The sequence below is a fragment of the Ictalurus furcatus genome, chromosome 22 (genome assembly GCF_023375685.1).
Source record: "Ictalurus furcatus strain D&B chromosome 22, Billie_1.0, whole genome shotgun sequence".
NCBI classification, from domain to species: domain Eukaryota; kingdom Metazoa; phylum Chordata; class Actinopteri; order Siluriformes; family Ictaluridae; genus Ictalurus; species Ictalurus furcatus.
This window is the reverse complement of record NC_071276.1, coordinates 17,500,647-17,525,505: the sequence shown is the minus strand read 5'-3', so window position 1 is coordinate 17,525,505 and position 24,859 is coordinate 17,500,647. Positions and strand designations below refer to the sequence as shown.

At 38.9% G+C, this 24,859-nt stretch overlaps 1 protein-coding gene across 1 annotated transcript in view; it reads left to right on the top strand.

Annotated features, from left to right (window-relative positions):
* Positions 1 to 2,802: 2,802 nt before the first annotated feature.
* Positions 2,803 to 24,859, top strand: part of scarf2 (scavenger receptor class F, member 2) — a 40,072-nt gene continuing 18,015 nt past the window's right edge. The window contains exons 1-7 of the mRNA XM_053610890.1: positions 2,803 to 3,329; positions 15,283 to 15,341; positions 17,151 to 17,252; positions 17,813 to 18,332; positions 18,479 to 18,697; positions 18,798 to 18,926; positions 22,353 to 22,456. Coding sequence (XP_053466865.1) covers positions 3,166 to 3,329; positions 15,283 to 15,341; positions 17,151 to 17,252; positions 17,813 to 18,332; positions 18,479 to 18,697; positions 18,798 to 18,926; positions 22,353 to 22,456 — 1,297 coding nt within the window. The 5' untranslated portion in view covers positions 2,803 to 3,165. The remainder of the gene's footprint in view (positions 3,330 to 15,282; positions 15,342 to 17,150; positions 17,253 to 17,812; positions 18,333 to 18,478; positions 18,698 to 18,797; positions 18,927 to 22,352; positions 22,457 to 24,859) is intronic.

Here is a 24,859-nt window from a genome sequence, read left to right as displayed (position 1 = left end):
TTTAAATCTAATAGTACACTATATGTACAAAAGTATGTGGACACCTACTGTACCCATCACACTCATATGTCCTTGTTGGACGTCCCATTAAAGATTTATTCCCCCCTTTGCTGTTATAATAACCTCCACTCTTCTAGACCTTGGAGCTGGCTGTGGGGATTTGTGTTCATTCATCTACAAGAGCATTAGTGAGATCAGGTACTGATCTGATGATGTGTGAGGAGGTCTGGGTTGCAGTCGGTGTTCCAGTTCATCCCAAAAGTGTTCAGTGGGGTTGAGGTCAGGGCTCTGTGCGGGACGCTCGAGATCAGATCGAGATCAGATCTTCATGCTGGAACAGGTTTGAGTTCCAGTGAAACTGGAACTCAAACCTGCTTGTATCTTTCTCATTTGTAAGTCGCTTTGGATAAAAGCGTCTGCTAAGTGAATAAATGTAAATGTAAATAAATGTAAATGAAGAGAAAATGTAATGCTACAATATATGCTATATCTATCCATCTATCCATCCATCCATCCATCCATCGTCTATACCGCTTATCCTTTTCAGGGTCACGGGGAAACCTGGGGCCTATCCCAGGGAGCATCGGGCACAAGGCGGGGTACACCCTGGACAGGACACACACATACAAAGACACACACATACACACACATACAAAGACACTCTATACATTATACCTTTGTGCTTCTAGCTTTATGCCAACAGTCTGGGGAAGAACCACATATGGGTGTGATGGTCAGGTGTCCATGAACATTTAGCCATATAGTGTACTTGCATTACATTACATGTAAATCAACAACACAGCAGTAAAAGCAAGCTAAATAAACAAATCATTATTACCCCCAAAGCTGCATAATCGATTCTATATAGTGAATTAGCCACCATATTGTAAAATGCTTGTTGTGAGGCTCAGGTACTCTACAGCAGTGCAGTACAAAATATATAAGCCTACATAAGAAGATGAAGGAGAGGAAATGAGAGAGGAGGAGAAGAAATTTTGTTCTGTAGTGTCTGAAACCACAGTAGCCTAATCATTAAAAAGTAGACAAAAATGCTCACATACTGCAATTCAATCTGAAGTCTCTGAACACTGGACGTTATTTTATGGGAGTAAAATGTATTCTGTCATTCTGCAAAAAAAAATAATAATAATAAAATAAAGTGTACATTCCTAGAAACGACCAGCAGGAGGCGCCGTTGTATAAAGCTGAACTTTTTGCTGGTCGTTATTTGCTCGTGAAAAGTCCTAGGAAAAAAATACATATACACATACATACATACAGTGCCCTCTATTAATATTGGCACCCTTGGTAAATATGACCAAAGAAGACTGAAAAATTGTCTTTATTGTTTAACGTTTTGATCTTTTTGTTTTAAAAAAAATATCACAAAATACTCTGTTCTCACAGATATCAAACAATTGCAAACTAAACACAGGATTATCCAAAATATATATCTTTGTTAAATATAGGTGTGCAACAATTACTGGCACCCTTTTATTCAATACTTAGTGCTACCTCCCTTTGCCAAGATAACAGCTCTGAGGCTTCTCCTATAATGCCTGATGAGGTTGGAGAATACATGGTGAGGGATCTGATTCCGTTCCTCCATACAGAGCCTCTCCAAATCATTCACATTTTGAGGTCTACACTGGTGGACTCTCCTCTTCAGTTCACCCCACAGGTTTTCTATGGGTTTCAGGTCAGGGGACTGGGAGGGTCATGGCAGGACCTTGATTTTGTGGTCGGTAAACCATTTTTGTGTTGATTTTGATGTATGTTTTGGATCATTGTCCTGCTGGAAGATCCAACCACGGCCCATTTGAAGCTTTCTGGCAGAGGCGGTCAGGTTTTCATTTAATATCTGTTGATATTTGATACAGTCCATGATGCCATGTATCCTAACAAAATGTCCAGGTCCTCATATTTATACCCCTGTGAAACAGGAAGTCATGGTTGAACAATTGTGAGATGTTACCCCACTCTTCCACCAAGGCATTTGCAAGTTCTCCATCATGTCTGGGGGACACATGTGGTTACATGTAATTTTCCACTGCGAGGACAATCAGCTGTCCTTCCTGTCTCCCCGTAGCACTGTCTTAGACGTCTTACATTACAGACATGGCAGTTGATTGTTTTGGACACATCTGCAGTCCTCATGACTCCCTGCAGCAGGTCTATGGCATGTTCACGCAGGTGAGCAGGAACCCTAGGCATCTTTCTTCTGGTGTTTTTCAGAGTCAGTAGAAAGGTCTCTTTAGTGTCCTAAGTTATTGTAACTGTGACCGCAATCGCCTAGCGCCTGTAAACTGTTCCACAGGTGCAGGTGCATTAATACTTTATGGTTCATTGAACAAGCATGAAAGACATCGTTTAAACCCTTTCCAATAAAGATCTGTAAAGCTATTTGGATTTTACAAAATTATCTTTAAAATACAGTCTCCTGAAAAAGGAACTTTTTTTTTTTGCTGAGTATAAATATATAAATAATAATTACAGTTGCTCCATCAATTAATTTAATGCACTCATTTTTTTCTAGGACAGACGTGTGTGCGTGTGTGTGCGTCTGCGTCTCCGTGTGTGTGTGTGTGTGTGTGCGTGTGCGTGCGCGGGTGCGCGCGTCTCGTATCCAGGACTGCCCTCTAACCACGCACTCGCGCACACACACTTGGCTGAAAGTTTCGGAGTTGTTTCTCAGGCCAAACGCAAGCAAGCAGAGAGAACAGAACAGAAACAGAAGAACACAGAACCTTTCTCTGTCTAGATTTACACACTGAGGGGGGGGAGGGAAAAAAAGTAAATATCAACAGACACGCGCTTTTTAAAACTCCGCGTTTTAAAGATGCGGTCTGATTTCTGTATCTATTCCACATCTTTTTTCCGACATATGACGCACTGGAGAAACTGAAACTGGATGTTACAGAAGGATCTGTTGGAGAACACTGTTGTTTTCCTTGGATTATCAAAATGCGCATTTTCTTTAGTGATGTCAAAAAGTCGGCCGACGTTTGGCGCGCAAACGAGAGAAGCTCCTCTGCTGGAGTAAAAACTATTTTGGAGTTTTGCGTCCACATCTAATTCTCTCTCTCTCTCTCTCTCTCTCTCTCTCTCGTTTTCCTTGTTTTTGCACGTTTTCCACATTTTTTTCTTTTTTTTTTGCGTAAAGTTATGCGGTGCGCACGGGGCGCGTGGAAGGATGCTGCTGCTTCTGCTTATACAATGGAAATGAAGAGCACTTTAGCAGCCGTGCTTTTGCTTTTGTTTGTACTCTTTTGTCCCGCTTTCAGCCAAGAACTCAATCCCAAGGGCCGGAACGTATGCAGGGTACCAGGGTAAGTGTGCATTTATTTTGGAACAGCATGCATTTTGAATAACTGCTGCGTCCTTGTGTAGGTTTGCTGTGAGGTATAAAACGACACAATCGGTGCCGAACATATAGAAGATGCACAGCTTTACACTGTAGAAGGCCTGGGATGGCGTAGAGCGCGCGCGCGCGCACCGCAAATTTACGTACTATACGCTATATATATATATATATATATATGTCCGGGATTAATTCAGCATGTGAAACTTGATTTTGTTAGGATTGATCGTCTATTCAGGAAGCCTACAGTGGTCAGCTCTAGCATTAATCACTCCCTGCAATGAGAAACCAGATGTTCACATCTGGAGCGTCGCTATTGCGATTGACCGATAGAGGGCGTCTATACGTAGTGTCGCCTAATAAGTGGCGACTGAAGTCGTGGCACTAAGCTGGGTCACGTCCCAAACCGCATACCAGCTCATTATATAGTGCTTCAAAATAGTGCTCCAGTACAGAACCCATTATTTAGAGTTCAGTACAAAAGTTCCACCATGCATCCTCCATGGTTTAGGGATTAAAAAGACGGAAAAGGAATCGCTGTGTTGGAGTTTAGCTACAAAACTGGATATCCAAGAAGATAACAGTGAAATGTTGAGCATGATGTTTCAGATTTGGCTGTACAGAAGCGCAACGTATAATAAACTGTCGGCATTTACATGAGGTGTAGGTACACGATTACCCCCAAATAAGTTCCGTCATTATCAGCTCAGCCTGATAATCTGATTTGGTCTGAAGAAAGCAGCATCTGTTATGTAGAAGACTTAAAACAGCAATGTCTGGAGGAACTGTGGGACAAGTATATTACAACTCAGAGGATCCACAAGCTGTTCCGAGAATCCGACAAAGGTCGAAAGTAGATCAAGGTCAAACATGGCCATGCAAGTAGAGAGGATAGTTACATAACTCTGAGAAAGAGAGATGCAAGAGACGTGATAAGATCTGTTATACTCTTTACAGCACTTTCTGTTACATATGTGAAACCCCACACATTCAATATTCTTTGGGTTAAAACAGATCACAGATTCTTTTATATTTCATCCTATTTTGTACTGCAATGAAAAAAAAAAAAAATTCCACTGTACTACTGGTTCATAATTGTCCACAAGGTAATAATATCCATTCAATGGTATGTTACAACAGTCCAATTGTGTTCCTTAATGATGTTCCTTAATAGCAGCATAGAGTCTGTGAAGCATAGTCAGTGTGTGTGTGTGTGTGTGTGTGTGTGTGTTATATACTTATGATTGAGTTCCTGTTTGACTGATCGCTTGGATTAAATAGGTTTAATCCAAACAGGAATAACTGAAAAACACGTACAGCTATCAAGTTATATATTAACGCCAACTTGGACCTGTTCTGGATTAAAAAAGCTGCAATAAATAGCCAAAATATCATTCTATACATTCAAATAATGAACCAACATTTGAATAGTTTGTAAAAAAAAAAATAAATCTGGGCTTAAGTTGTGCGTTGATTTTGGGTTGTTTTTTTTTGTTTGTTTGTTTGTTTGTTTTTGTACCTTTACAAAAGGTTTGCTCTACAATAGGTTCCTTTAAATAAAGGTACAAAACACAATGCACAAAAGGTGATATGAGGTGAGGATGTGACAGCACGTGGTTTGAGATGTAGCCATGATCCGATTCATAATATTGCAGAATGATTTGACATGTAACTACACCAGAGCATCACTGTGTACCTCGAGTGCCAGATCATTAACACATCGCTAACAGTGCACGGTGCAACTCCATAGAACATATCGGTTTTGTATATAAAATCAGAAAACGCACCACGATCCTGAGTGCATTTGTTACGGACAACTTCAGATTGCTTTCAGTCATCGTTTCCTTACATACACTCTGCATACTGCTTCAAATGCCCCTCATTATACTGCACAGTGAAGTGGTGTCTGTAGGATCATGTGCCCAGCAGAACGAATAAGAAGAAGTGACGGATGGCGAATCAAAACAATGTCTGCTGTTGTTGCTGATGTTTTAAACGCATTAGCACAGTTTTCCTGTAGGGAATGTAGCATTACGTCATGTGAGTCACGTCAATCCTTCAGAAATTATACAGATGTACATCAATTACTGTGAGTAATATGTTTAAGTGTTTCAGTTCGGTTTGTTCCAGCGTAATCCTGTCTTCTCTGTTCATTCCAAAGCAAACAATACAATTCCTGACAAAATGGTAGCATTTAGTGGAATATTGCTTATAATGCCTACAATGTTACAATTAGTAGAAAATGTTACCATTTTCTGATTGCATACTTGTTTACAGCAATACAGCCCTCGTTATATTCGGCATGTTAGCTGATAATACATTATGGCTGGACAGAGGAATTTAGTAGCGTGAAGAGGTGTTATTATTAAATGTTGGCCTGCATTATTCACGCCAAATTAATTTCCATTTGAATGCTCTAATTTATCAACATCCAGAAGGAAACTCTCTCTGGAGTGTCGGAGGTTGTTCAGGATCACGGCATAAAGTAAACGATTACAGAGTAATAATAAATAGTCCAATAAAAATGGAGAAATTATAATATTCAAACTGTACTGTTTGGTCTCAGTAACAGCCTAATGTTATCATTGCTGAAAAATATATGTTAAACCTCTCTCTCTCTCTCTCTCTATATATATATATATACATATATATACATATATATATATATATATATATATATATATATATATATATATATATATATATATAGTCCCCTCTGAAACTATTGGAACAGCAAGGCCAATGCATTTGTTTTTGCTGTAGACTAAAGTCATTTGCATTTGAGATCAAAAGAGGAATATGAGAAAAGAAGATTACAAATCTATCAAGCATTTGGCATAGCCGATACAACAATTTGGAACGTCCTGAAAAAGAAAGAAACCACTGGTGCACTGAGTAACAGACAGTGAATGGGTGAGTCAAGGAAAACAATAACAGCTGATGACAGAAACATTGTGAGAGCTGTGAAGATAAATCCAAAAACAACAGTCAGTGACATCACCAACAACCTCCACAGGGCAGGGGTGAAGGTCTCACAATCCACCGTTCAAAGAAGACTTTAAGAGCGGTAATATAGAGGCCATAGCACAAACCACTCATCAGCAGTAAGAATCAGAAAGCCAGATTGGAATTCGCAAAGAAATACAGAGACGAGCCACAAAAGTTCTGGAACCAAGATGAACCTCTACCAAAGTGATGGAACGGCCAAAGTGTGTGGCGAAAGAAAGGATCTGCTCATGATCCAAAACATACAAGCTCATTTGTAAAACATGGTGGAGGTAGCGTTATGGCTTGGGCTTGCATGGCTGCTTCTGGAACATTCTCACTAATCTTTATTGATGATGGAACTCCTGATGGTAGCGGCAGAATGAATTCAGAAGTTCACAGGAACATTTTGTCTGCCAGTTTACAGAGAAATGCATCCGAATGAATCGGCAGTAACTTCATCATGCAGCAAGACGACGATCCAAAACACACTGCTAACTCAACAAATGACTTCATCGTGGGGAAAAGTGGAAGGTTTTAGACTGGACAAATCCATCACCAGACCTTAATCCAATTGAGCAGCATTCCACCTCCTGAAGAGAAGACTGAAGGGAGACACCCCCTGAAACAAAAACAACTGAAAGAGGCTGCAGTAAAAGCCTGGAAACGCATCAAAAAAGAAGAAATCACCAAAGGTTCTATATTTTATGTTGTTTAACACATCTAGATGTAAACACCAGGTAATAAAAGCTGAAATCCTAAACTCCCATCTCATATCCATCTTTTGATCTCAAACCCAAATGTCTTTTATTGTACAGCACAAACAAAAAATGAACTGGTCTAGCCGTTCCAATAGTTTTGGACGGGACTGTATAATGTCACATGTTAACATGTGCACATTGCCAATCATCCCTGTATTAACATTTTTTGTCATATTTTCCTTCTATGCCAGGTGTTACTGATTTTGCAACAGTTCTCTTTCAAAACTATACACTTTTCACTGTACTACTCTACTTAATGAATAATATAGTAGCATATACTACACTGCCAGTCAAAATCCTTTGAACACCCTTTATTAACAGTGTTGGTTAAAGAAATGAGTTCAAGTACGACATCAAAGTAAACTAAGACATGTTTTTGACTTCTTTTTTTATTGGAAATACATTCAAGATGTAACTGGAAAAAGTCAGTCGAAATCCCTCTAATTTGGTACTCGTAGCACATGAAAAGGAAACATCTAGGCTTACAGTAAACTGCCGTCTTACAGTCCTGTTACAATCTAAAAGTGGACAAAGTCCTTAAACACAAAGGGATTTGTATTTTGTCCAAAAAAAAAAAAAAAAAAAAAAAGCTCACATGCTCAGAAAATGGGTCCATGGGGTGTAACATGATGAAATAAATAAGCATCCGTCATGTTAATGTAATAAAGCTAACAAACAAAAGCTATTATTAGGAGCCGTAACTTCTTTAGGTTGAAAACACAGCATTTCCTGATGACCTCCACGCTCTTCGGTGACTGATGCAATCGAATGTGCCGATACAGGGTGTGGAAATCTAAAAAAAGAAAACTGCAGAAATGGTCAATGCGCCCACCTGGTTCAATATTTGGGGAAAAAAGGGCAGAAAACATCTTATTTCAGACCCTTAATGAGATATGACCAAGTTTCACACAGACTTAGCACATAGCAAAGAGACGTCACATCTTCTACTGTACGTAGCGTAGCCTCGGCTTCCTGCAAAAATGCACCACGTAACATTTCCATCGCAGATTACAAAGCCACAAATTATACAAATCATCCGTACATATTAATACAATCTTTGTACAGAAACACGTGGACTTTGAGATGCAACAAATTTTGTGTTTGATTTCTTGTGTGATATCACCGGTTACTGTAATACACTGCTAGTCAGATAAGCTGACTAAGCTGAAGTAGGGCGTGACGTAGTGTTTCAAGGCACTTCCTGTTCTTCCCTTTGGCAGAGCTCCATGAATGACACTTGGCCTCATTTTTAAAACCAGATATAACTGCTTTATCGTCATTTTTAATATTCTGCCACTTACCCAATTCAGAAATGCACTATTTCACTACCCAGATCCCATTCCTCTCCTCCTTTCATCAAGTGTAGGTCGAGGAAACCAAACCATTGGGATATCGGCTAAACATTTTGCCTAGATTGGTTTTGGCGAATGGTTTTAGCATTGTAAGTCAACTTTAATCAGCTTTAATGTGCATGTTTCCGGCTCTGTTAAGGCAAAGGCTTAAACTCTGCCAAACCCAAAGTGTCATCTATGCTAGTAAATAATCTAATGGTAATAGAATGAGAAATGTAAAAACTTGCTGAAAATGAGGTAAAAAGTCATGATGGTGTATAGATTTGTAGCAGGTTTCTCAAGCTCCAGCTCACCGGGCATTGTCGGCTCGAAAGCCGAAATTGCACTCACGTCAGCATTTGCTGATGTTTATCACCCATGACGCAAAGCAAAGAGAGGTCAAAGTTGGGTGAGCCCTGGGCTTAAAATTACAAATGAGTAAGAATTCACATGAAAAACTTGGGTAAATGGTTAAGATTAGGAAAGGTGCCAGAGTTCACATTCATTCTTATGACATTAGGACTGAAATCTCACAAAATACAGTACATGTCTACAGTAGCCGTTTAGGGCAAGACACTGCAGGTAGAAGTGACAATTTTGGTCAAATCGAAAATTTTTCACATTTTGGTAAAATTACATTTATGTCTTCTCTTAAATTGTAATAATAAAACCGTCAAAATCCAACAGAAATATGTTTATATCATTGTTGTTGTTGTTTTTTTGTTGTTGTTATTGTTTTTTACACCTGCAACTATCTTATTGTCTGAAGCTCCGCCCATTTCCAACAATCAAGACGTCATACACTATGTCCCTGAAAAGTCTTTTGTTTCTTGATATACATGTCAATTTATGTGTCATTATAACAAACAATTTCCTTTATAAACCTCATAAACCACACTACCTGGACTGGAAACACATTAAACAAAGTGGTATTTTTGAAATCTTTTTTTTTTTTGAATTAGTATTATTCCTTCCTATCCCTGATTAGAAGGATATCGTGGAAGAATTTCCCAAAAATGTAGTGAATTCTGAAATGCTTTTCTGCTCACCATGGTTGTAAAGAGTAATGATTTGAGTTACCATAGTCTTCCTGTTTGTTTGAACCAGACTGGCCAATAAATATTCTAATTGAGTTAGTTTAAATTTTAAAAAAAAAGAGAGAGAGAGAGAGAGAGAGAGAGAGAGAGAGAGAGATCATGTCACTCTGCCTCAATTTTCTTAATTTCAATGTGCTTTTGGACGCTTATTGTAAGTATGGCACACATTTGTGTGGCTTTGGAACAATAAACCACTCAAACCAGCCAGAAAACCTTGGCCTCTCGGACGTATATGCAAAATACCGCAGACACCAAAATATGGTTTATAAGAACTCCTACAACAATTGCGCTAGACAGGAGGTGAGAGTAATTCACCATAAGGAAGAACACCGGATCATCTGTCCTTTATCTAGGTCACTTGTTTAAAATCCAACCTTTGGCTGTTTTGCCCAAATTGCATTATCTAGTAAAGTGTGTTATCATAATGACTTATGGGTGTATGCGTGCAGTATTTTACTACCTCTTCCTGACTGTCATATCAGCAGCAACTTTTACCCAAACGTTTCTTGTTCTTCTTTTGAAATCTGGGCGGTTAACAGATCCCTCACTCCAGATTGCTATCAGTGCACATGAATCAGATCCCAATGCACCAAAAATAATCTGTTGGGAATGGAAAAAGAAATTACCCCGGCAGGAAGTTGGGCTATTTTCTCAGAATTGCTCAGAATTTCCACTTCTTGATTTTTGCTTGAATTGAGTTGCACCCCCCAGGTTGGTGACTGATCTTCAATTTCCATTCACATCAGCTTCCATGGCTCCAAGAGTATCAAATGAGTGTGGTTTGACTCTCTCTTTTTCTCTCTCTTCTAACCATCTCTCGGTGTGGTATGTGTAGTTTGACACAGAGCAGAGAAGTCAAGGTTGTGGTGAAGCTCATGTCTGGAACACACACACACACACACACACACACACACGCACACACACACACACACACATACACACACATTCAGAGGCTAAACAAACCTTGACTTAAGGCAGAGCAGAGTTTGATGCTTCACTGGAAGTAAAAGTGTGGACAGGGCCTCTTAGGGGTCACATGTAATGGAGGATGAGGAGCAGCATCTGTGTCATATCTATCCAGCACAGTAGATTTATGAGAGAATGTGGGCTACTGAGATTCAGGAGGAATGCAGAAAGATTAGTTTAAAATGTTGGTCTATAGTATTTTCACTTAATGGCTTCCTACATTACCCATAATGCCATTTGATTACCCACTAAGAGAGCGATGCAGTGGTGCTTTAGTCCTGCAATCTGTCCAACTCTTTCACCTCCAAATCTGTACACTCTGCTCAAACAGATCAGCTTCCAACTTTCATGCTAATGCCACCGTCACCACCATCACGCTCATCATCTGGTAGATCGATAACTAGTTGAGCCAACTCTCTGCTGCAACTCAGCACAACTTTGAGTCCAGCATTTGCTCTCTTAAGTACTTTTATGCTGGATTTTTCATTAATATGGCTCTGAATGTCACTAGAAAATGGAGTGAGAAAAGAAGCTGATGCTCTTTTGTTTTTAGGAGTTAATAGTGAAACCTTATTACTTATACACCATTGCAACTGCTGTAATAACAGTGTGGCGCATGACTGCTAACCTGAGGCACACTAGAATAACAAAGCTTCTATTGAGATCCATATCAGATATGGAGCTCAGAGCTCGTTATTATATTAAGAATGGAAAAATAGCATTGGTTCACCCAGAGATATGGTGATGTCAGAGACCTCTGCTTTTGTTCAGAAATGGCTGCTAGTTTGGCATTAATGGCCTCCCTTACTCTACTTCCAAACCCTTTGTCTTCTCTGTCCTAAATTAGGTAAATCAAGGTAATTATAAGCCGCCTTTAAGTGTTTTCCAAATGAGGGTCAAGGGTCACTCTTTTGAGGATAGCAAAGATACTTAGTCCTAAAGAAGAGTCTATGTCAAACATCCATGTTTGAACTAAGGTGGAGGCGTGTCACTATCTCCTTCTTACAGCACTATCCAGACATGTTTAACCCCTCAGGTTCCATTCTGGATCTCATGATCTTCTGTCTCACATATATGAATCAAATGTTGTTTAAAAAGTAATGCGAAATGGAATACAGACACTACAGTCTGAAATAGTATATTTGTTTCGGTAAAGACGTTAGTTTTATCCATTAGTATTTGAATGGCGTATAAAATGGGAATCTCAGCATGTCTTTGTTGACTGTGTCTTTAAACAATCACAGTGACGTACCCAAAATTCAGAGACCGTTTAGTGGTGGGGAAAAGTTGTTGCACTTTAGTGGAAGATTATAACCAAAATATAATTTGTTAGCAAAGTATTTCCCCACCATTCAACCTAAAGCTATTCGAATGATGACTGAAAACATCCGCAAAAATTATCATAGTGCTAGTTTTCATCACTCCACACAGTCCTGTCTACTTCGACAAGAAGAGGACATCGGATTAAACATACGACTAATCGACTATCCAGGTCACGGGGAACCTGGAGCCTATTCCAGGGGACTCGGGGTACAAGACGGGGGGAACAAAATTTGAAATTCAAGGCTTGAACTATTCATTGGTTAATTAATGGTTCTTAACTTACAAATAAATACATGGACGGGTTTCTGATCAGAAACCCTGTTGTGGGGTTCTACACACAGTTGGTCCATTAAGCATTCTCCCAGAGAAACAACCAAAGAATACAGTTTCAGAATTTCTTCGAGCGGCTTAAAGGTTCGTTGGTTGTTCTGAGGACCCTTACTGAAAATGGTCTACAACATTATTAGCCAATAAGCCCTTAAAAAACCCTTGAAGTATCCATTTATTTAAAAAAAAAAAAAAGTATTAACTGAGTAAGTGTGTGGTACAAATTACAAGCTGTTGGTAATTCGTTTCTTTCTAATACCTAAAGCGTGTCAGGGTTAAAGGCTCTTTGGTTGTCCTTCTGGAAGGACCATTAAATGGTCTGTGTAGAAAACTACAACAGAGTGCTTTCCTAACAGGAAGGGTATGACGTTTTTGGACAATAACAATCCTTCATTATTCAATAGACCTTTAAGGAACCCATGAAGGACTTGAATTAAGAGTGTAAGTGTGTGGTCCAACTCCAAATTATTGGCAATTAAACGACAGTTAGGTCGAGTCCACTCATTTGATTGGACGAGTGGTATTCCAGTGTCCCTGTGTTCCAGTAATATTTAGTATAACCACACTGGGACATTTCACTATGTGTATCATACCGCATGTCTGTTTTCAACACATAAAATTCCACTTCCTAGCTTCCAGTTCCTCAATGTGAGCTAGCTAGCCCGTGTCCAGGTGCTGTCTTAAACGTCAGAATACCTACAAAATACAGTGACTGTGTGTTGGGGTTGATAACCAAACTGATCAAGAGATTAACAATAGTACGAGGGGCAGCAGACGTTTTTAAGATTCACAAGCGGGATACAGAGATTGAGATTCTGCGAGATGATCCAGAGTTTTCTCACAGAAAACACTGTTCGCAGGATTCTTTCTTTGGCTTGGATCTTCAACAAAGCATTTTCAGGACATTTCGTTCTGAATGTCTGGGACAGGGAAAGTAATCTCATCAGTATGTGGCCTTAAACTGAACCCCTCCGTCATCGTCGCATGGTCCCGAGCGGCCATCAGTTCAAACGGCCGTGCATACGGGGGCAGCTGTTTAACAGAATAAGGGATCTCTAAGAAACAAGCATTTGCTGTGTGCATGTGTGGATGTCGATCTGTGTTTCTGTCGTATGTGAGTGTTATTCCACCATCGTGTTTGAGAGAAGCCACAGATGGTAGCCAGACGTCTCGTATATTCTGTGTGAACCACACAAACAATGAGACGTAGAAGATGATCACTCAGGGACAGATTTGGTTCAGAGAAGCAGCAACATCTGCACATGCTCGCTTTTCACTTATGAAAAAAAATTAGTTTGATTAGTTTTTTATGGCTTTCTCGATTTTAAAGCCATTTGTTTACATGGCTTCAAATGCCAAGAACATCTGTAATAATAAAAGGCTTGCAAATTAATACATATGAAGAATAGCCATAATTTTCCACCAGATCCGAACGGCATGGGCGTGTCAGGTCGCATAATGATTGGAAGTGACATTTCAATGACGACATAAACAAATCGAGAAACAACAGTGGTGAAGAGGAAAGTGGGAAATGACCGAGCGCTTAAATGGTCAACAGTAAAGTGTTTTCCTATCAGAAAGGGTTCCAAGTGTTTGCCAAGTAGAAACCTTTTTGAAAGCTAAGAACCCTTAATGATCCAATAAACCCTCGAAGAACCCTTGAAGAACTAGTTTTTAAAAGAGTGTATCTATTCATCGGGTATGTGTGTGCAACAAACTCAAATTATTGCTCATTATTTTCTTCTTAATACATCAAAACTGTCAGGCTTAAAGGCTTTTTTGATGGTCACAATGTTTTCCTGTCAGAAAGGGTTGCATGCAGATCTTTTTGTTTTGGAAGCTATGACCCCTTAATGATCCAATAACCATTAAAGAACCCTTGAAGAACTCTTTTTTTTTTTGAAGTGTGCTGTACTCCAAATTTGTGGTATTGTTTTCTTTATAATATCTAGAACCTGTCAGATTTAAAGATTCTTTGGTTGTTCCTCTGGGAGAACCTTTAAAATGTCTACAACAGCTTCCTTATTAGAAACTGTTCCAAAAAGGCTAAGACCCCTTGATTATCCAACGAACCATTAAAGAACCCTCAAATAATTTTTTTTCTAATTGTATATGTGTTAAATGGATACATGTGGTAGAAACTCTAAATTGTGGGTTATTATTTTCTGCTTTATATAGAACCCGTTAGGTTTAAAGCCTCGTTGTTGTCCCTTGAGGAGAAGGGTTTACAACAAAGTGTTTTCCTATGAGAAGCAGAGCCTTTTTTTTGAAAGCTAAGACCACTTAATTATCCAGGGAGTCCTTAAAGAACCCTTGAAGAACCCCTTTTTTTTCCTAGTATGTATTAACTGGAACCCTTAAATGGTCTACAGCATTTTTCTTTTTTTTATCAGAAAGGTTTCCAAGTAAAACCTTCTTCTTAATACCTAGAGCCCATCAGTCTTAAAGGTTGTTTGATTGTCACTCCGGATGAACCCTAAAATTCTGTAAAATAAATCGTTTTCCTATAAGACAGAGCTCCAAATAGAACCCTTTTAGGAAGCTAAGAAGGCTTGTTTAGTCCATGAACCACCAAATAAGTCATATTTCTAACAGTGTATGTATTATCTGGGTAAGTCTGTGGTACCCCGTAATTATTGGTCATTATTATCCAGGCTAAAGATTCTTTGGTTGTCCCTCTGGGAGAACCCTTAAATAGACCCTTAAATAGAACCCTGCAACAAGCTGTTTAGAACCCTTTTTGGAAGATTATTATATATTATATTATATTATATTATATTATTATAATAAATATAACCTGTCAGATGTTTAAAATTTAGCTACACTCTTAGAAGAAAGGGTTCTTCAAGGGTGTATTAAGGTTTCATGGACTAATTAAGGGTTCTGTTGCAGAGACAACTGAAGATCCCTTAAGGGTTCTAGGTGTTGTAAGCATGTGATCATGTTTTGTCCAGCCACTCTGCCAACCCGTGCTCCTTTTGTCAATTATTTATTTCGATTCGCACGTGGTATTACATCACATGACCTTCTGCCGCTATAGTCCCGCCCACCTATATCGTAACCCATCTAGAATTGAATGAATGAATTCACTCAAGTATGGACAGATTTCATATATTTCTCTCTCTCTCTAGGTCTCCGGGGTTTGCGTGTTGCAGTGGATGGGCACAACAAGGAGACGAGTGTTTGACACGTAAGAACTTTCCATCTTGCTGAAACTTACAATCAGGGATATCAGAAAAGAAGAATTAAGACCTAGCATCAAAATGGTTTGGCAGCATGTTCCTTTATTTACATGGAAGTATCTTTAAATGTGCCAGCCTGACATGTGCTACATATGTGGGAATCGAATGTCCTGGCATAGTATAGTGGAAAAAATAGTCTATCATTCCAAAAAAAAAAAAAAAAAATGAATACGTTCTGTCATTTTGGCTCATACTGGAGTTATATTTGGAACATGAGTGAAGCAAAACACAGACTCTGTGAATATGAAGTGGATCAAGGAGTCATTGGAAATCCCTGATTGTGGCTTAAGATGACATTCTGGGTTTTTCACTGCACATTTAAAAACAAAAAATGGTCTAAATAGAAACATGTGGAGCTTCAATTTCCATTCAGTTTTCACCCATTTGTGACATCACATTGATGACAGTTAGAGTAAATGCATCGACTTTACTGTGCTCAACAATGCCAACAAGGAAAAAAAGTGCCTGGATCTTCTTCTGACTGGATGTTTGGTTATCCAGCTCATATTAACGGCAATGAAACACTCACCGGTGAATTACCGGTTTTACGGTCCCCCTGGATTTTGTGATTTTGCAGTCGCAGAAATTAATGCAAAATCAAAATCTCCACAATATTCTGAGGAGCTTGCAATCTTCCAAAATTACTGCCGAGTTTCCGTAGATTTGGGCCAAGAAGTGTCATGTGACATCATCATAACATGCATTCAGCCAAAGCCCTCTTCAGTCCACGTGCGTCGAGCACGAGTACAACTAATGCCAACAAATACCACTGTGAAAGAATTTTTACGCAATTGCAGTTTCACCAATTCAAATAGTTTTCTGCAAAAAAAGCACCAAAATGTTGCAAATTGCATCGCAAATTTCTAAAAAAATTTTTTAAAAAAAGCCACAGAAAAATCAAACCTTTTTGGCCGCAGAAATGACCAAAAAGCACACAAAAAAATGTATAATGGTTTCAAACTACTTTTTTGTTCATTCTATGATTGTGCTGTAAAATCTGTTTTATAGTGCTGCTTTGTTTTGTTGTAAAATTAAACTTATGTTTACGGAGGTCAATTTTTTTTTTTTTTGCTTTTGACAGCATACACCTAGCACCATCTACCCATTTAGTGTTTTCTGTTTTGTTTAGTTTAATGTAAAACTTTACACATAATCAGCTAATAAAAAATTGTGTTAGCTTGTTAAGTACCATTATTTCCTGTTGGCAACAATTTTGAACAAGTAGCAAAAAGCCAAAGTATCAGTACTAGACCACTGGCCAATAGGGGCGGCTGTGGATCAGGTGGTAGAGCGGGTTGTCCACTAGTTGTAGGGTTGGCGGTTCGATTCCCGGCCCACGTGACTCCACATACCGAAGTGTCCTTGGGCAAGACACTGAACCCCAAGTTGCTCCCAATGGCAAGTTAGCGCCTTGCATGGCAGCTCTGTTACCATTGGTGTGTGTGTGTGCGTGTGTGTGTGAATGGGTGAATGAGACACAGTGTAAAGCGCTTGGATGAAAGCGCTATATAAGTGCGCCATTTACCATTTAAAAAACTAATAGTTTCGCTAACTAGTTCTCCCAACTATCAATTTCTGACAGTTGATTCCTACCCATTAGCTTGCTTGGTAGACCAATTCCAAAACCATCTGGAATTTTGTGCAGTCCCTAAGAATTTGTTTGTTTATTTAAAAAAGCCACATCCCTATAAAACTATTCAGAAATACATTACATGTGTATCAAAGGTATTCTCACTCCAGTAATGTTTTCTCACCAGCTCTCTGCGAGGGAAACTTCACTTGCAAGGAAAACGAGGTGTGTGTCCGACCAAACGAGTGCCGCTGCCGTCATGGATATTTTGGAGCGAGCTGTGACACCAGTAAGAGACCATTTTGTGTTACGACTTCCTTCCTACGCAACATTTTCAGCATTCTTAGCAAATGGATGGCACAGATGTTCACCATAGTATCCAAAACAATCCTAAGAGAGCAAAACAAGTCTGTTTTGTGTTCATGTTCTCCATGTTTTTGCTCTATAATCTCTTGAAACGATAATGTATACGATAAGTAATCTGTTCCGTGAGTATCTGGATTGGAACAACTCACAGCAACTCGAGTCTTCTTGAATTGTCATATTGCTAAAATGTTGGAGCTTGGTTTCACTCTAAATGCTGGTCAAGTGTAAAAAAATTGTATCTGCAGGAAGCTAAAATCTGCTAAATCTGAATGTCGAACATATGACAAGCACGTGTCATTTTGTAAAATATGAGCCAGTCATGTTTCAGTATGTATATGTAGTCCATGATACACTAGTTTTCCAAGGGAAGTGGGTGGATGCATCCAATGCTGGGGCAGTTTCAATTTGTTTACTCACACAATATAGGTCTTCAAGTTTTGGGTGAGTTTGTGGTTAAGTTAAAACATCTGTCCACCCTTATAGAGTGTCCTGCTCAATTCTGGGGTCCCGACTGCAAAGGCAAATGCACGTGTCACCCTAACGGCAAGTGCGATGATGTAACAGGCAAGTGCACATGCCACCCAAATCGCTGGGGCGAGTACTGTGAGAAACCGTGCCCATGTCAGAAAGGCAAGTGTGACCAGGAGACTGGAAAGTGCACATGCCATGCCGGCTTTTGGGGTCCGCACTGCAGCAACAACTGCTACTGCAGCCTAAACTCAGTGTGTGACCAGAGCACCGGCCGCTGCCTGTGCTCTCCGGGGTGGTATGGGCGCAACTGCGGTGCCCAGTGTGCCTGCAATAACTCCCCATGTGAGCAGTTCACCGGCCGATGCCAGTGCCGTGATCCTATGTGGGGCCCAAACTGCGATCGATACTGTCAGTGCGCGCACGGGAAATGCAACCAGGCAGACGGTTCCTGCACCTGCAAACCAGGCTACAGGGGCAAATACTGCAGGGAACCTTGTCCTGCTGGGTTCTACGGGCAGAACTGCAGGAACAAGTACGTAGAACAGCTCCATTTGATTTCCCAGTATTCTTTTTGCTTACACTTTTCAACTTTACTACACCAGTACTTTCTATTAGGTCAAGTTGTATTTGGGTTTGCATATTTGCCAGTGTAATGTACTAAATCTCCTCTTCTTGCAGATGTGGTCACTGTAAGGGTCAGCAACCATGTAAGGTCACAGAAGGACGTTGTGTTACCTGCGAGAAAGGCTGGAATGGCACCAAATGTGATCAGATGTGCGCGCCAGGCTTTTTCGGAGAGAACTGCAAGGACGAGTGTCCACCATGTAAAGACGGCCATTATTGCAACCGGATCGATGGGAAGTGCTCCCACTGTAATCCCGGCTGGATCGGAGATCGGTACAAATATTTTGTTGATGCGTTTGTTATTTTTTTGGTTTGTTTTTATATTTCTTTGATGAACTATGAGAAATAAACTATAACTTCTCTCTGTCTATAGCTGTGAAGTTCGCTGTCCCAATGGCACCTATGGGGAGAACTGCGAGAATGACTGCAGCCACTGCTTTAATGGGGAATGCCACTTTGCTACAGGAGAGTGCCTCTGTGATCCGGGCTTTTATGGGACTTTGTAAGTGTCAGACCTCTTTAATTAGTCCACCCTACTGTCCTGTGAGGTACAGTTGTAAAGATTTGCATGTGCGTACCATACAAATATGGGAAGTCAAAGCTTTTCTCTCAATTCCCAGTCTATTGAAACTAATTCCCATGCTCTAGATTGGTCCCTCCCAATTTCCAATAGTTAATCCATATGGAGTACCTGGGTCTCCCAATTCCCAATTTCTGATTCCCACTGATTAGCTGGGTAGGACAGTTTCCAAACTTTCATGTCTAATTCTAGCTAGGGCTTCCCTATTGCCCAATAGTTACCATCTTGCAAAAGTGAGGATTTTATTGGTTTCTTCCAGGATATATGAAGACAGCCTTGCGTCTTTGTGTCTCCTGTTAGACAGTCAGGATTTCAGGAAATTAAACTGAAAGGAATGCTGAGAAAGGCAACATACTGAACACTGGGGAATCAGTATGACAATAGGAAAGAAGTGTTTGATTTTAGCAAATCATTTTGTAACTAGAAGCTTTGCTTATCATTCTGAGATTGTACATTCACATTCCATCACAGAAACGCCATCATAAATGTTTTGGATGTATCGCAAACCACACACCTAATTCAGAATATGGCTGAGGATGACTTTTCATACAGCCATTGTGGATATTCTCTAACCTCTATTGTTTGGACACCACCTTTTGTGGTGGTGTTGTGGGATTTCCTAAGTGCACTGCATATTCTCCACCACACTTTCATAAGTGATACATACCAAAATGGCAGACTCCCAAAATAGAGCATCAAGTGTATGGTCTCAGACCAACGGACAAAGAAATTACACATCAGACTGAAGGATCCTCATGTTGCAGGTTCCATCCATCCATCCATCTTCTACCGCTTACACCTTTTCAGGGTCACAGGGAACCCGGAGCCTATCCCAGGGAGCATCGGGTACAAGGCGGGATACATTGAATTCTGTAATCATGAGTGTCAGTTGAATCCATAATCACAGAAGGTACATTTAAATTCTAAAGCAAGAGGAAAATCTTACCATTCTAAAATTCCTGGAGCTATTCACATTCCAAAAAAACTTTATATATATTCTAGAACCTTTGACAATTTCTTCTTATATATTGATATTTTCTTCCTATATATAAGAAGAAATTGTCAAAGGTTCTTAGTGGCTTAGTGGTTTGGGGGTTTCCTCTGGGTACTCCGGTTTCCTCCCCCAGTCCAAAGACATTCGTTGTAGGCTGATTACCATCTCTAACGTGAGGTGTCCCTCACGTTGGGCCCTGAGTCCCCTGGGATAGGCTCCAGGTTCTCCGTTACCCTGTGTAGGATAAGTGGTATAGAAAATGGATGGATATCATTCCTGCCATCCTATAAATCCATGCAGGTGTATTGCCATTCTATATCCTCTGAAAGATACTGGCATTCAAGAACTCTGGAAGAATTTTCCCCTTCTAGAGTCCCTGATTCTAAAACATGTGTAATTGTCATTCTGGAATTCCTAAAGATTTCATATTCTAGAATATGGTCCCCGATGGTCTTTCTTTTTCTTTTATTTATTTATTTTTTTTCAATTCTAGAATGTTTGACAAATTCTTCTTATCTCGAATTCCTGAAGAAAAACCTGCTATCCTAGAATTCCCATTCTAAATTCTATGAAGGTTATAATTCTGTAGCCTGTGAAATAAACCTGCTAATCTAGAATTCCAAAAGAATGTTCCTATTCTAGATTTGATTCACTGGATTTGTATTATTCCACTCATAAAACAGCAGGAAAATCATACTATTCTGGAATGTGGAATTTCTAAAAATAAAAATAAACCTCGGAATTGTATAATGGAATAGAATCATACGTACTACGCAGGGAATCTCTGAAAGTAAATTCTTCAGAAAATCCAAATTTGGGACTTGTTCTTTGAAATTGTATTGTTCTGTTCCAGAACACCTGGAATATCTTGCCATTATAGAGCTCCTTTTTTAGAACCCATTTAGAACCTTTTAGAACCCATTCTAGACTTCATGAAGGTGTCTGCTGGTTTGTCCAAACTGCAATGTGAATTGTAAGTTAGCGTCTACAATATAGCTAGCTAATAATGAATTATTTAGCTAGCACTAAGCCTTTTATACAACGTAAAAGCCCAGTGATAGTGGATATACCCTGTCCAGGGTGTACCCCGCCGTGTGCCCGATGCTCCCTGGGATAGGCTCCAGGTTCCCCATGACCCTGAAAAGGATAAGCGGTATAGAAGATGGATGGATGGAAGGATGGATGGATGGATGGACAGTGGAAATGAGACAAAACTGATGAGAATATTGGTGTGTTGGTAAATTACCTCACACTATCACTATATTGCGAAGTCAATTTGAAGTTATCAGAAAATTTAGACTTACAAGAAATGAATACCAAATCATATTTTTTTTTAAAGATGGTGATCACAAGCCCATGTGAATGTAGCACCAGATCACTGAAGGTTTTTCTTCCATTATGAAATCCCTAAACATTTCTTCGCTATTTCATAATATGTGCATGTTTTTCCACAGCTCCAGAGGCGTGGAATGCGGCATTCCATGAAGGCTTGTGGTTTCGAATGCGATTCAGCACATTAACAGATTACAACCTCAGCCAGGATGTTTGTTGCTAAAATGCATGTGAACAGAACATTTCTCTCCCATTTTAGTCGATATGTTTATAGAAGAAACAGGCACAAAAATACTGGCGATTGAAATCAGCTTAACGAACAGATCCAGTACGGAGCCGTTTCCCCTGTGGGAAGAATGACGAGAAAATGTGCGAGAGTTCCGAAAACATCCTGACTTTTAGCGTCTGATTGTGTTAAAAGATCAAGTGAATTAAGAACTTAGAAAAAAGAAATCTCCTGTTTTTCTTCAGCTTATCTGTGGAGCAGAAATGGCTGATTGGCGCAAATCACACAGAGTGTTTAATTAAAGTTATGCCTTTACTTAATGTTAGGAAGTTTGCCAAGCAGCATTTTTTCCGACAGAGCGATGGAGGTTGATTGTAGCAGCTCCTAAATTCCATCGGGAAAGTCATGAAAACTCATTCTTGGGTCATTTTCTCTCATTCTCCTGCTGTTTCTGTTGTTGCTGTAATTCAGATATAATCAGTGTAAAATCATTTCATGTTGGATGTACTCAGTTCTGGGGTTATAACAGGTGCAGATGTTATTATACTGTCAGATTGGAGACATCTTTCCATTAATAACAATGTCATATATCTTCTATAAAAGCAAAGATCGAACAGACGATGTGATTTTTTTTCCACATACACCGAAGGACATAGTCATATTCTTGTTATGAGAGTCATGCTGATGTACACATATCCTTGGCCAACGTTCAAGATGTTTTATAAAGCTTCTCATGTTTACACCCCTTACTCATTAGCACTTTCACTGACTATTTCTTCTCTTTGCCTTTTTTCAGTTGCAATCTAACCTGTGAGTCCGGCCAGTTTGGGGTAAACTGCGCACAAACGTGTCCGTGCCATGATAAAAACTGTAACCCGGTCTCTGGAGCCTGCAATCTGTGTAAGAACAACCTCCCGTCTCTCTCTGTTCCTATAGTCTGTGAGAAAATAAGATGAATAAGCCTGGGACAGTTTGGTATGACGTTTGTTTTGGAGACACAGAAGTATTCTTGGAGGCTTGAGACATATTTGTGGGGTCTCACATCACTTGTTTTTTTTCCATTGCGTCAAGGGAAATGAAGGATGTGGTGTGATTTCTAATGCAGAGGGCAGAGTGGGTCAGCTGCAAGCGTTTAACAAGTTCAAATGTTTAAAACTGAAGCAACTAACGATAATTAAAAAAAGGTTGTAGGGCAGAGTGCGAACTGATCGGTGGGGAATGTGTCGATGAACTAGTTACATATAAATTAAAAGCAAAAAAAAAAAAGGAAGTATAAAAAGAAAGGAAGGAAGAAAGAAAGGAGATCAATGGGAAAAGAATATAAGTCTAGAAGAAAGAAAGAAAGAAAGAAAGAAAGAAAAGATATAAATTAAAAAAGCAAGAATGGAAGGAATGGGAGATATAATGAAGAAAGAAAGAAAGAAAATGAAGAAAGAATAAAAATCTAGAAAGAAAGAAAGAAAGAAAGAAAAAAGGAAGAAAGAATAAATGAAAGGAAGCAAAGAAAGAAAGAAGATAAAAGGAAGAATATAAATCTAGAAAGAAAGAAAGGATATAAATCAAGAAAGAAAGAATGAAAGAAGATAAATGGGGAAATAATAGCAATCTAGAAAGAAAGGAAGGAAGGAAGGATATAAATTAAGAAATAAAGAATGAAACTATAAATCAAGAAAGAAAAAAGATAAATGGAGAAAGAATATAAGTCTAGAAAGAAAATGAAGAAAGAATAAAAATCTAGAAAGAAAGAAAGAAAGAAAAAAGGAAAAAAGGAAGAAAGAATGAATGAAAGGAAGCAAAGAAAGAAAGAAGATGAATGGGGATAGAATATAAGTCTAGAAAGAGAGAAAGAAAAGATATAAATTAAAAAAGCAAGAAAGGAAGGAATGAGAGATACAAATCAGGAACGAAAGAAAATGAAGAAAGAACAAAGATCTAGAAAGAAAGAAAGAAAGAAAGAAAAAAAAGAGGAAAGAAAGAAAGAATGAATGAAAGGAAGCAAAGAAAGAAAGAAGATAAATGGGGAAGAATATAAATCAAGAAAGTAATAACGAAAGGAAGAATGGATATAAATCAAGAAAGAAAGAATGAAGGAAGATAAATGGGGAAATAATATAATCTAGAAAGAAAGAAAGGAAGGAAGGAAGGATATAAATCAAGAAAGAAAGAAGATAAATGGGGAAAGAATATAAATCTAGAAAGAAAGAAAGGAAGGAAGGAAGGATATAAATCAAGAAAGAAAGAAGATAAATGGGGAAAGAATATAAATCTAGAAAGAAAGAAAGGATATAAATCCAGAAGGAAAAAAAGAAAGGACGGATATAAATCAGGAAAGAAAGAAGGTAATAAAGGATGTAAATGAAGAAAGTAAGAAAGCAAGGAAGGAAGAAAGACGCTAAATTGAGAAACAGTATAAATGTAGAAAAAAGAAAGAATTGTTAATGTCCTTATGGTGACTGACATCATTATAAATAATTCTGTAGATTTATGTCAGATAACATAAAGGCCATATGAAGGTGTCATGTAGCCTGACGACTGTGTTAAAATATTCTACACCTATCATGACATGAAACTGTAATATCGACTCATGGCTTAGTCTTTATGACATAGTTATATGTCTTCATGACTAAAACAGTCTAAAACTGACATCATTATAAATAATTCTGTAGGTTTATATCAGTTGTCATCAAGACCTTATAAAGGATAGTGTCCATAAGACTTCATGACACCTTGCTAAAGCGCTTTTATGACGACTGACACAAATCTACGAATGATTTATAAAGGTGTCAGACGTAATAAGGACATCAACTATAACCATGGGTCGATATTACGTTTCGTGTCACCGTAGTTACCAAATCTCTACACAGTTTTCAGGCTACATGACACCTTTAAATAAAATAAAGTGTTACCATAAATATGTGAGAAAAGATTAGGCTTCTGTGGTGATTCTAAAATGTAAGATTGGCACCTGGTTGTAGTTGATGTCCCTATGACAACTGACACTTTTATAAATCATTCTGTAGGTTTATGTCAGTTGTCATAAAAAGGCCTTCGGAAGATGTCATGTGAACTGTGTTAAAAGATTAGGTAACTATCATGAAAGGAACATGTAACATCAGCCCATGGTTACAGCTGATGTTCCTAGCAGTGTAGAGAACACTGGCACAGGAAGGTTTATTTCAGTACACGTGAGTCAACGTTTCTGGTTGAGTGCAGGACATCACATGAGTCATCATCAACAAAGCTGTGGATTTGGTTTATTCAGACAGAGGAGAGAAAAAAAACAAAACAATCTTGACTGAATTC